The 12,629-nt window shown below is 36.3% G+C and overlaps 1 protein-coding gene across 2 annotated transcripts in view; it reads right to left on the reverse strand.

Annotated features, from left to right (window-relative positions):
- LOC131146872 (structural maintenance of chromosomes protein 6B-like) overlaps window positions 1–12,629 on the reverse strand; it is a 108,265-nt gene that overhangs the window by 10,113 nt on the left and 85,523 nt on the right. For both annotated transcript variants that reach the window (XM_058096704.1, XM_058096705.1), the window contains 5 exons: window positions 9,689–9,768; window positions 9,482–9,560; window positions 9,284–9,341; window positions 9,019–9,116; window positions 8,781–8,875 (listed from right to left, as the gene is read on the reverse strand). In XM_058096704.1, the coding sequence (XP_057952687.1) occupies window positions 8,781–8,875; window positions 9,019–9,116; window positions 9,284–9,341; window positions 9,482–9,560; window positions 9,689–9,768 (410 nt within the window). The remainder of the gene's footprint in view (window positions 1–8,780; window positions 8,876–9,018; window positions 9,117–9,283; window positions 9,342–9,481; window positions 9,561–9,688; window positions 9,769–12,629) is intronic.

A 12,629-nucleotide genomic window follows, 5' to 3' on the forward strand; every position in this document is an offset into this window, starting at 1 on the left:
TTCCTATCCCCTTAACTGTAGTTGTTGACTCAGCAGAAAAGAAGTTGGTTACACCTTTCACATGGTTAGTAGCAGCAGTCAATAATCCAAGGACTCATGGGAGAGATACAATATGACATACAAATTGTAGGATTACCCATCTAATCAAAAGATAATTTGTGATGAGAATCTTGTCAGCATGTATGATACTGAAGGAACCTTGAATACTCTTCCTCTGAGATAGTCATAGTATGCTGTTCACCGAAACAAATGCTTGATGGAAACACACTATTGGGATTTGAGGACGCCATCCCAACACAAACACAACATAGATATAGCAGCAAATCAGAAATACACAGCAAACAAAATGATCTCGGGATTCCACAATAGAACTTCTAGACCAACCAAAACAACCACAAGTGAACTTCCAGACCAACTGAACCAAACACAAACTAGTCAACCGCTGATTCAACCATGGATGAGTCACCAAAAAATGGACATAACACTGCCACAACCCGACAAAATCAATGCATAAATGCTATCACTGCTCTAAGAGACTTGACACAGCCCCAAGAAATCAATACACAGCTCTAACAGTACCACCAACCTCTATACAGTAGAAAATCAGAATTACACGGTGAACAACATTCTCTTGGAATTCATGGACACCATCTCAACACACAATGTTCAACGACCTGAGCACACAATGAACAAGAAAGATTGAAAAAAAAAAAGGAAAAAAAAAACACCAAACCAAGAACACAACAATACCACTGTTTCAGGCCTCAATGAACTCTATAAACATTGATCAACAGATACAGGCATTAGCAAGCAATCATTCCTGAAATCCAACACATGAGCAGCCAAAATAGGTGGTATATTTGGACAAAAAAGATGACAAACAACTTGGTATTATGGTGTGAGGAAGGATTCAAAACATTTGGGAGGAAATCGGACCAAAATGGCTGCTCAAAAATCTCTCACGCCCAGGCGTGTGGAGGCTCCTCTGGCTGTGAAATTTTGAGGGCTGGCAGATTGGCAGGTTCTGTGGCGTACCATGTGGTTAGTTTTGCAAAATATGAGATATTTCTAGAGGTGTTGAAGAGCACAGCGACGCCCAGGAATTTTCTGGCGACTGCAGCTTTTTCTGGAAACTGCTACTGCTCCTGGACTTTGGTGATGCTGATGTCCCTTCTACAGCAGCAGGTTGCATGGTATTATGATGTTAAGGTTTGATTTACTGGCAGTCGTGCAATTAGGGCTTAGGTTGGATCTTGCTCTGATACCATGTTGAATAATTGGGTAAAAATGGAAGACCGTATCACAATGATAGGTCTCTCCCTCTGTTTATAATATATTTGACAAAGTACATTCCAGTTACCATAATGCCCTTACTAACTCACTTGTTAACATAACTCTCACACACTAACAAGGCTAAATGACTAAGATAACCATCAACAAGCTCCAGGTATTGTGCTGTATTTTATTCTTTTGCCTTGTATTGTTTGATAGAGAATATATAAAGCAGAATGTTTTCTTTCCGCTAATTGGCATGGTATCAATTTCTCCTTTGCTGCAACCAATAGCTGTCTGTCTCTAGCATTATTTTTCCATTGTGTCATCTCTATCACTAAAATTTGGAAATTGCAGTACAGTAGCCCACTCTGATTGTGATTTCTCTACTGTCTCCAGCCCTCATTGCAAGTTAATAGTTGAATGGCAACTCTCTTGCTTCTTCTCAGAAATCTTATGACGGTCTGTTTCAAGGTTTTCCTTTTGCGGTTTTCTCCTATCTATCATTTTCTAGATTGTGATCTGAATCTCTAGCAGCACTGCCTCTCCTTCTCTATATCTTTTCTTGCTGCATTCCTCCCAATTCCTTCCTCCTTAATGCAAGTAGTATATGTTGGTTCTATTATTTCTGCTACTTCATCTGCCTCATCTATCACTAAAATCTCTTATGTTCTTCAGTTATCTTTTAGCCTCTTGTTGAATAGTGAACTCCCTGATGTGGATTTGATCGTCTACCCCTGCCCATGTTATTTAGGATTGGAAATTCAGGAAGGATTGGGATTGGTTGTAGAGCTGGTGATCATTTCATCTTGGAGAGAGTACAGATTCTACGGAAGCCAACATCTTCAACAGTATTATCATTTTGTTTGGACAATAGTTTCAATTTTTTATGGCATTCTATGCTACACCATTTATCTAATAAGTGTCTAAGCTTTGGTTTCTTCTTGTGTTTTCGGAGATGTTTGGTGGCAGAAGATGAAGGTGTTTCATGCTGGTTCGAAGGCTTGAGGGCGAACATTGTGCTGGTTCGAAGGCTCGAACCTCGAAGACGAAGGGCTCCTGCAATGGCTTTCTTGCTGTTGAAGGCTCGAAGACGTGAAGACGAAGCCTGGACCTGCTGGTTTGGGTTGAAGCCTCTGGCTGAGGCTAGGGCTAGGGCTGGTGCGAGTCTGGCTACGTTTTCTTTCTTAAAAGGTTTAAAAAATGAAGTTAAAAGGTCAGATATCTGAGGTGCGACTTTCTGTGCCTGGAGCCTCAGTGCGCCTGCCTGCGCCTCTTGAAGGTTGTCTCGCCTCAACCCTGATGAGGTGCTGGCCTCATCGCCCCACTGCACCTCGCGCCTAGGTGCTTCTCAGGCGTGCTTTTGACTACTATGAATGGATGCAAACTTGCTAAATTGACTGCTTTTCCCTTCAATAGAAGTACTTATTTTTGTCTCACTCCTTTCTCTCGTCCATACTGATGCATGGAGAACATTTGCAGTTCCAAGTAAAGAAGGCTTTGCATATTATGTTTCTTTTATGGATTATTAGAGTTGCTATTATTGGGTGCATGTGTATCTATCTAATGTCTCATAAATCTGATTGTTCAAGATTTCATGATTTTTACCATATGATTCCTACCTAATTTCCAACCGCAATATATATAGTGGTTTGATTTGAGCGGCAAAAAAATCTTGCGCAATTTCACTAAAACAAAATTGTGTAACTATGCAAAAGCAGAAGCATATTCTTGACACTATCCACACTCTTTTGCTTTTTTCTTTCTGTTCCCTGTATTTTTGAGTGAAGCAATTCAGACTGCTGTTTTATCTCTTGAACCTTATGCCCACTCTATCTAGGGTTTCATCTCAGGAATAGTTGTTTGGTCTTTCACCAAATTATTCCCTTCATGTTAAGACAAAGATATTGGTATAAAATAAGACAAAATTGTAGAAATATAGAAAATCTTGAAAAAAATATAAAGCAAGAAAAAATGCAAAGAAGAATATTAGTGAAGCTAAACATAGAGCTTAACGAACTTTATATACTAACTAAATACAAAAGAAGGAGAAAAAGACATTACAAACTTGCCAGAGTAAGGAAAGAAAATGCAAAGATTTAGGTTCTGTAAAATGTATAAAGGATGAGAATGATGAATGCCTTAATCAAAGAAGAAGGCATAAAAGAGAGGCAGCAGAAATACTTTGATAAGTTGTTTAATGAAAACTAAAATGAAAGGCTGAACTTGGGAGTAAAAAATGAGGAGAAGACTAAAAATAAAAGATTTATTCAGAAAATTAGAGTCCTTGAAGTAAAGTTAACATTAAAAAAAATGAAAAATGGGAAATCTATAGGACCAGATAAAATACCAATTGAAGTTTGGAAATGTTTAGGGACAAAGGAATTATATGGTTAACTAAGCTACTCAATACTATTATAAAAACCAAGAAAATGCTAGAAGAATGGAGAAGTATGTTAGTACCTTTGTACAAAAACAAAGACGATATTCAAAACTACAATAACTATCGTGGAATTAAGATTATGAGTAATATGATGAAACTATGGGTTAGGGTAATTGAACATAATATAAGATTAGAAGCAAAGATTTTAAAAAATCAATTTGGTTTAATGTCTGGGAGATCAACAACAAATCTATTTATATTTTAAGAAGTTTAATGGAAAAGTATAGGAAAAAGAAAAGGGACTTGCATATGATTTTTATTGACCTAGAGAAAGCTTATGATAGAGTACCTAGGGAAGTTCTTTGGTGGGTCTTAGAAGAGAACGGAGTTTACAGTAGATATATGACGGTCATTAAGGATATGTATGATAGAGTAGTGACAAGCGTTAGGGTTGTAGGAGGAGAATCTAGAGATTTTCCAATCACAATAGTTGTACATCAAAGTTCTAGCTTGAGTTCTATATTTTACTTTAGTAATTGATGAACTAACTAGGAATATCCAAAATGAGATCCCTTGGTGTATGCTGTTTGTAAATGATATCGTGTTGATTGATGATAGTAGGAGCAGAGTGGAATCTACGCTAAAATTTTGGAGAGTCACATTAGACTTTACAGGATTTAGGATAAGTAGGAATAAGACAAAATATATGAAATGTAATTTTAGTAATGTAAGGAGTAGCAACAGAGAGAAGATTAAACTTGATAATCAAGATATTAATAGCACATATAGATTTAGATATCTTGGATCTATTATGCAAGCTGACGGAGAAATTGAAGATGTAGTACACAGAATTAAAACAGGTTGAGTAAAATAGAGGAGTGCATTAGGTGTATTATGTGATCATTGAGTACCTTTATATTTAAAAAGAAAGTTTTACAAGACAACTATAAGGCTATATGCTCTATGGTTCAGAATGTTGAGAAACTAAGAAAAAACACGCACAAAAAATAAAAGTTGTTGAGATGCGAATGTTAAGGTGGGTGAATGATTTAACATTAAAAGATAAAGTAAGAAATGAGCATACACGCAACACTTTAGGCATAGCACCAGTTGAAAACAAGATAAGGAAGGGGCGACTTAGATGGTTTAGACATTTGAAACATAGGCCTAGTAGAACACCTGTGAGGAGTTAGTTATTGTTTCTGGAATGAAAAGGGCCAGGGGTAGGCCTAAAATAACTTGAAATGAGGTAGTGAGGAAGGATTTAACAACCCTTAATCTAACAAAAGAAAGCACTTTAAATCAGGTAAATTGGCAGAAAATTATTCACATAGCCAACACATAGTGAGACTTAAGGCTTGTTGTTGTTGTTGTTGTTGTTGTTGTATGTTTTTGGTTCAATTTGAGCAAGCACGCAATAATCTCAGTGCTTGTCTTGTTTTGTGCATGCTCTTGAGGTATCACAATCAAAAAGGCTATCAATGTTATGAATCCGCATCAAAAAAGCTATATGTCTATTTCTATATTGCTTTTCTTGAGCATATTTCATATTACCTCATTCCTTCACATCAGCACTAACACAACGTAGTACTTGCAAGTTTAGGGATAAAGACCTATAGTTGCTCTGAGTCCAAGAATACTTGATAAAGACACTTGTAATAACATGATAGATGACTAATGTGCTAAACATGAACAAGACATGCACACATAGAAACATTAGGCACAAGAAGAAACACAAGGCATGTGAGCACTCAACAGAGAAAGGGATTTCCTAGCCAAGAAGCTAGAAGGCCTAATGACAAGAAAACAAGCTATTCGAACAACATTGGCCCAAAAAATCCAAGGAACGTGCACAAGGAAAACCAAGGACCCTGCTATGTCAAGTAAATGTGTCCATCCTTTCAATAACTCCATTATGTAGAGTATAGGCAGAAGCAACTTGACGAATAATCATTTTATCTAAACAAAAAAGCTTGGAATTTGGTTTTGAATAAATTCCAGAGCACCATCAAAATGAAAACTTTTAATATCAATGCTAAAATCATGTCTCTTTTTTTTTTTTTTCTTTTTTTTTTTTCATTAGATATTGGAAGAAAATGTTAAGATGCAAGCAAATAAATTTGGGAAAAAATGTTCATAGAAAACATAAAGCACTGATAACTAGATGAGTTGTTGACTTTCCATTTAACCCAAAATTTGAAAGAGCAAGAATAAGGACTTATTGTGAGACTTAATCCTTCGGGCAAAAAGGAAGATACATTGTGCTTTGGTCTAACACACTTGGCACTTAAGATGAGAATCAGATTTAGAAATAGACTTGTATTCTTAGAAGAGATAGATGTAAAAATGAGCATGCTGCTCATCCAAGAATCACCGTGAGAGAAAAATGATGTTGCATGAGAAGAACATGAACCACCACCACCTTCATCAAAATATTATAGTCCATCCTCTTCAAGCCCTCCACCAATCTTCCTCTTCATCTACAGATCTTGGATGACACAGAGAAGGATAAAACTTAAAGATAATTAAACAATTGAGAGTATCAATTGACTAATAGATAAAAAGGAACGAAACTTGGGCACCTACAATACAAATGAAAGGGGAAAAGAAGGATAGAACGAGTATCTCCACAATTAGAACCAGGTATAGCCAAACCATGAGCAAGAGAAAGTTGGAGTATCGAGTACAAGGTTTTTCAAAGACTTATCATGTACTATGGTCAAAAACCAAGAATTGGAGAACGAAAAGGCTAGAAACCAATAGGCAATGGTAGCACCACACGTAGAAGACTTAGCTTGATGCTGTGAGAAAAGATAGATCAGATTGTTGTACTGGTCTTATGATAAATCGAGGGATGTGGTCATCTTTCCAATAGGAACTAGCATGGTTTTAAATCGTGGTCATGGATAGCGTTGCATAATGGTTATGGGTGTAATAGGGTGTGGGAGTAGCAGGCATTACATAGTGGGAAGTGGCTGCAGCAGCTGTGAATTTTCCAAGCAAGCTAAATCATGCCTATATTAATAAAAAAGCATATGACCTTACAAAAATTAAGATTTTCAATGTATTTTGGATCACTATATTCTAACTACAGAAGCTATTTAGTCGTGAAAATAAATTTTACATAAATTTTAAGGCATTGTTTGTAAATATATATATATATATATATATATATATGCATATATAATTGACTTTGAGTCCTTTAATGACCAAATATTTAGAATATTAAAATATAAAAGTAATTAATTACAAGCAGATCAAAATATATTAAAAGTGTAAACTAAAATAAGTGCAGTATTTATGTTCAAATATAAAAATAAATGTAAATAAATTACTACTTATTGAATATATTATTGTTATTGAAGTATTATTATTTAATTACTTGAGTAAAAATTACATCCTTTGCCCCTTATAAAATTATAATGATATAATAAATATCTGGGAACAAATCAATTGTAAGATAGCTCCTTTGTGACTGGTTTATCATGAGTTCGAGTCCAAGAAAACAGCCTCCCTGCATAAAAGCAGGGGTAAGGCTGGGTACACTGACCTTCCCCCTACCCTCACAAAAGCAAGGAGCCTTTTGGGTTGGGGATGCCCTTCTCTTTCACTCTCTAGTCTCTACATAGATGCACAAAGCAATGGAGAGCCACAAGACTCCAGCATCCCTCTTTCTCTCTCTCTCTCTCTCTCTCATCTGCCATCGGCATGAAGCCATGAAAAAATTATGCATCTTTGTTGATTTTCTGTGATGATGAAGTGATAATTCACAATTATCAGACCCATCGCAATTTTCTTTCAGGCCGGTCAGTCTTTTGCTGGAAATTCTCTATATCTTCTCTTCCAATTGAAAACAGAAGTTTGATTCAGATAAAAAATCATGGGGGCAGTCAGCATAGCTGGCCGTTACAGGGCATAACAGATTGTAATGGAAGTTATGGCCCAAAGCGTACTTCATTACGGTCCAGGTTGGTCTCCTTGGAGATCCTACCAACAATTAATAGTGTGATTTTTTATTTTGGCAATAAATGCAAAAGCAAGAACGCAGAACAACCAGCACCTCCAAAAGAACCACCAATCAAATAGAAACTAAGCTAATTGTCCACTAGAAAAACAGTACTTTTCCCACATGGCAAAAACACAAAGGGATGGACAGACTAGACAAAGAAGGATAAAGGGTCCCTAAACGACTTCAAACCATGTGAAAGTACTAGCTAATAGTCGACTGCAGCAGAGTGAAAGAAATGAGAAGAGACATCAAAAGTAAATCAGTTCAATAGGGATGAACAACTGTGAGCATTAGTTGTGCATAGTAATATTTCATAGTACTCAACAATGAGGACGAACAATAACCTTGTTCTTACAACATGTTAATAACCACTTGATCTTAGGTTGTAAACTATGAAGTTATGTGCCAACAATGTTTATCAAATCTTAACAGCTCAATTGCACATGGAAAGGTACACAAATGATAAATAACAACCATTATGGGAAGTATGATAGGCAAAGATTATAATAATGATTATATAGAAATTTTAATGACAAAACCATCATATATGTGTATTTCAGCTTTTAACTTGTTAATGATATACTTACTTCTCTTAACTTAACATTGCACCTTGTTCTCAGCACTATACTTATTTTTGGACTGATACACTTTGGGAAAAATGATTAAAGAATTGCGAAGAGCTAACAAGCTTGGCTAACGTCAAGGACACGGGGAATTCATTGGTTAACATCCGAATAAAGTTATTGGTTTTAAACCATGTTAAAAAACCAACAAAAAGAATATGAAATAGTACAAGAGAGAAAGGAGGGAAGCAGTGGGGAGTGAGAAAAAGGGAGAAAAGTGTAAATGAGACTGTGTGAGCCAGAGAGAAATTAGGCGCATGCACGTAAACTCTAATTCTTATGCAAAGAGAGCATTCATTGGATCTTTGCAAACCTAACAGCAGGATCAATATAGCCTGAAATATGTAGCCCAAATGTAAGGCATTGAGAAGAATAGCATGTCAGTTGAAGGACAAAAAAGCAACATATAGACAATATACTAGATTCAAAGTGACATTTCTGTATTAGCGAGCTTGTTGAACATCAAAATATCCATCCATGTAAAGGCCACTACCTGATATCATGAGGGGTGATAAATATCCATTGGGATCCTTGTGCTAATGCAAAATCCACAAGTGTGTCCAGACTGATTTTCCGGCTAACTGCATCCTGAACATCAAAAGGAAAGCATGGCAATTACTCAAGCCATCCATTTGCTTTGCATGTCAAGAAAGACAACACTGTCAACTAATCTAATCAATATTGTTCCATGCCTAGTTCCCAGCTTACCATATATTACACAAAGGACTTACCATAAAGACATCAAATTCATCCATTGCTCGAAAGGGGGCTTCTGTCATTTCATGTAAAGCTAATGCAAAACATAAGGTTGAGAAGGAGCGTTCACCACCTAAAAAAAATAAAAAAGTCCTAAATATGATGAAAATGACGGAAATTATGAAAATGTCTATGAGCTATATATTTGAAGTGCTAGTGAAAAAGGGGGATTTTTAAAGACAGAACTGATCCTATACTTGAAAACCTTAATGACCCTAGTGAAAAATAGGGGAAGAAAACCTGAAAGCCCTCGAGTGTCACGGACAGTGTTGCTTGATGCATCTTGGGGCATCTTTACCTAAAAAAGTAGAAAAAAAATAGTAAGTTAAAAGGAAAAGCAGCATGATAAATTCCGAACTGTCAATATAACTCTCCAAACTAGCATTGTAGAAGACAATCAAATTCTAAAGAATATTCAGTTGGAGTAAGCCACTTCACCTCTATTGCAAGTGTCTTCTCTTCATAACTAACTTTTATGTGCCCACTTATCCCTTTCTTTCTCAAATGGCCATTAAATCTGAATTGCAAGTGTTTATTGATGAAGTGAAGACAATAATCAGTGGGAGGAATTAACAAGACCTTTTAAAAGGAAACAGAACTCTAATTAGTGTGCATGATTTGCATGAAAGGGTTCATGGTTCATACTGCCAAGTTAACTGGCGCTTTAAAAGAGTTGCATTCCGCTGAAACTTGCTCCAACGTAAGTCTAGTGCTTTCTCACATGCCTGTAATTTGAAGGGTGGGGAATCGCCATAGGAAAAATAAAATAACATGAAGATATTGATATGAGGGGGTGATATAGAATGATCGAACAGGAAGGAGAGAATATTTTAAAGGGGGAAGAGAGATAGAGAGGGGCACACATGTCCTGTAAAAGGTAAAATCCTAAAACACAATTCAATTCCAAATTCAACTATGAACTAAATTCATTATGTCTAGATATTTATAGGACAAGTACTTTTTTTTAGAGGGGGGGGGGGGGGAGGAGACAAATGTCTCAGGCACACACGTCCTACAATATGTCATCCAAAAAATAAAGTTAATTACTATTTAAAATTCATTACATCAAGATATTAGTAGGGCTAATACTTGGAGCTCAATCAGAAAGCCAAAACACCCTAGATATAGATACCTTAAAAAAATTGAAAGTTGAATTGGAAATAGCTGTGAAAATTCATATTGAGAGTTAAGCAACTGGAACTTCTATGCTAAAGAAATCAGATTTCAATGCTTTTATTCTGAACCTGTGCCCTAAATGTTATTGGCCTTTTTCTCATTTCATATAGACTAGTGCTAGCCTATGAAAATAGCTATGCTACCTTTCAAGATATGACCAATGGGAAAGAAACTCAATCAACTAGAGCCTATAAATAAACACTAAGGTTTTCCTCTTTTAAGGGGGGTTTTTAAGTGCTTGCAGGAGGTAAAAGAAAAAGTAAAATGGTCATTCTTTAGGATCTACAATCATATTCTAACCTAATGTTTTAAAAGGGGCAGGCTTAAGGCGATGTGTTTTAACCCTTAAGAGGCAAGGCATAAGCATTAAGTCATTGAAGTGTAAGCCTTTTGAGAATTTTATTTTTAGATAAATATATGCAAATAAATTACATATATTTCTAAAATAAACGATTAGTAAACTAACAAAAAAAATGTTAAAAAATCAAAAATAATTTGTAAAAAACTGTTGACCATTCAAAAAATACTAATCTGAATTCTTTAAGTAAATCATGCCAAGAGATGGCTATAACATTACAAAGTTCAAGTTATGTTCAATTATCAAAGATGAAACTCTCAATTATTTTGAGATTGAAGTTCAAGAGTTTAAGAAATCAACTCCTATCACAATTCCTTTCATACAAACATGTAATTAAAATTTTTCAATCAATTCTAATTTGAAATTCACACACCCAAAATGTGTAAGCTTCAACTATGAAGGCATAAAAAGCCAGTCTTTTTACAAGTGTGTTAGATTTCGTGTATAATGATTTGACATTTTTTGAGATTTGGTTTTCAATTGAGGCTCAATGCATTTTGAGCATGCCTCATCTTGAGGCAAGACACAATTGAACCTTTTCTTTTTAGGGGTGGGGATGGGGAGTGGGGACAAAAGAAGGTTTCATTAATAGAGAAAGAGTTTATGAGAGGGAGAATGAGACATCTCTCCAGAAAAACTGGGACAAGCCAGAAAACTGGTTTTAGTGTGTTCCTCCAATCTCTTTGAAACTCCTGAAACTTACCCCATTGAAAAATAAATAACCGACGCACCATAGTGAGGCCAATAAGTACGGAATTTTTTCCCAAACCAACACCAAATTTAATTTTACCCCAGAAAATATCTGAGCATTATGCTCCATCCATATTCCCCATTAAAAAACTGCAAAAAATACCACACTTCCATAATGCTGCCCTATCCTTCCTTCTATCAAAGCTTGTGAAAGAGATGGCTAACAAGTCTTCCATTGAAGAAGGTACCCAGCTCTCTCCCATAATACCAAAAAGCTTATTCCAAGTCATCCAAAGAAATGCACAGTGCAAAAGAAGGCGAGAAGCTGTCTTGTAGTTCTTGTAATGAACACACATACATTGGGCGAGAGAACCTTCAAAGGTCTCCTAATTTGCAATAAGTTATTAGTATTTAACTTATTAAGCACAACCAATTAAGTGAAAGCCTTCATTTTTAGGGGAGCCTTGCCTTCCAATAGTAGGATAGAGCAGAATTGAAGAGTTGGAATGGATAAATAATTCAAAAAAAGGTTCGCAAAAATACACTCCCAGCTGATCCAAAGACCAAGAATGAACATCCCTCCTCCAATAAAGGTTGCTTCCATTCAATAAAGAAAACAAAGATGACAATTCCACCATCTCCCTATTGTTAAGAGGTCTCCTAAAGTGGAGATTCAAGGAAACCAAAGGCCTGCTCAAGTCACTAACAAAGAAAGATATGTTTCTATTTTGCTCGGAACTCAAATGAAAGAGATGAGGGAAAGAACTGGAAGAGGAAGCGTTTCTCAGCCAATGGGTCTTTCCAAAACGGACCTCTCCACATCAAGTTTACTGTGAGGGGTGAATGAAGGATAAATCTGAGAAATGGACCTTCATGTACTCCCCAAGAACTTCTTAAATTAACATTGGTATCCCACCCATTCTCATCCAACCCAAACTTCTTATTACTTTATGCCAAAGGGATGATCCTTCTAGATGTAAGCACCATAATCATTCGGCTAGAGGAGCAGTGTCTTTAGAGTTTAGACACCAACTTACCAAGACCCAGTCCCCCAGCCTTTTTAGACCTACAATCCTCATCCCAACTCACTAAATAGTCCTTACAAGCTACAACTCCCCCCACCAGACCACAAAAAAAGCACTCATAATCCTCTCAAGCTTTCTAGCAATCTCCATTGGAATCTCAAAAGTAGTCAAGAAGTATAACAGAATGCTATAAAGGAAGGACTGGATCAAAGTTGTTCTACCACCAAGAGAGAAAAGGGCTCCCTTTCAACCATCTATCCATTCGTCACCTTTTCCACTTATGGATTCCAAAAATCCGCACCTCTAGGGTTACCTCCCAAAGGCTCCTAAGTAAGTT

The sequence above is a fragment of the Malania oleifera genome, chromosome 13, assembly GCF_029873635.1.
Source record: "Malania oleifera isolate guangnan ecotype guangnan chromosome 13, ASM2987363v1, whole genome shotgun sequence".
NCBI classification, from domain to species: Eukaryota; Viridiplantae; Streptophyta; class Magnoliopsida; order Santalales; family Ximeniaceae; genus Malania; species Malania oleifera.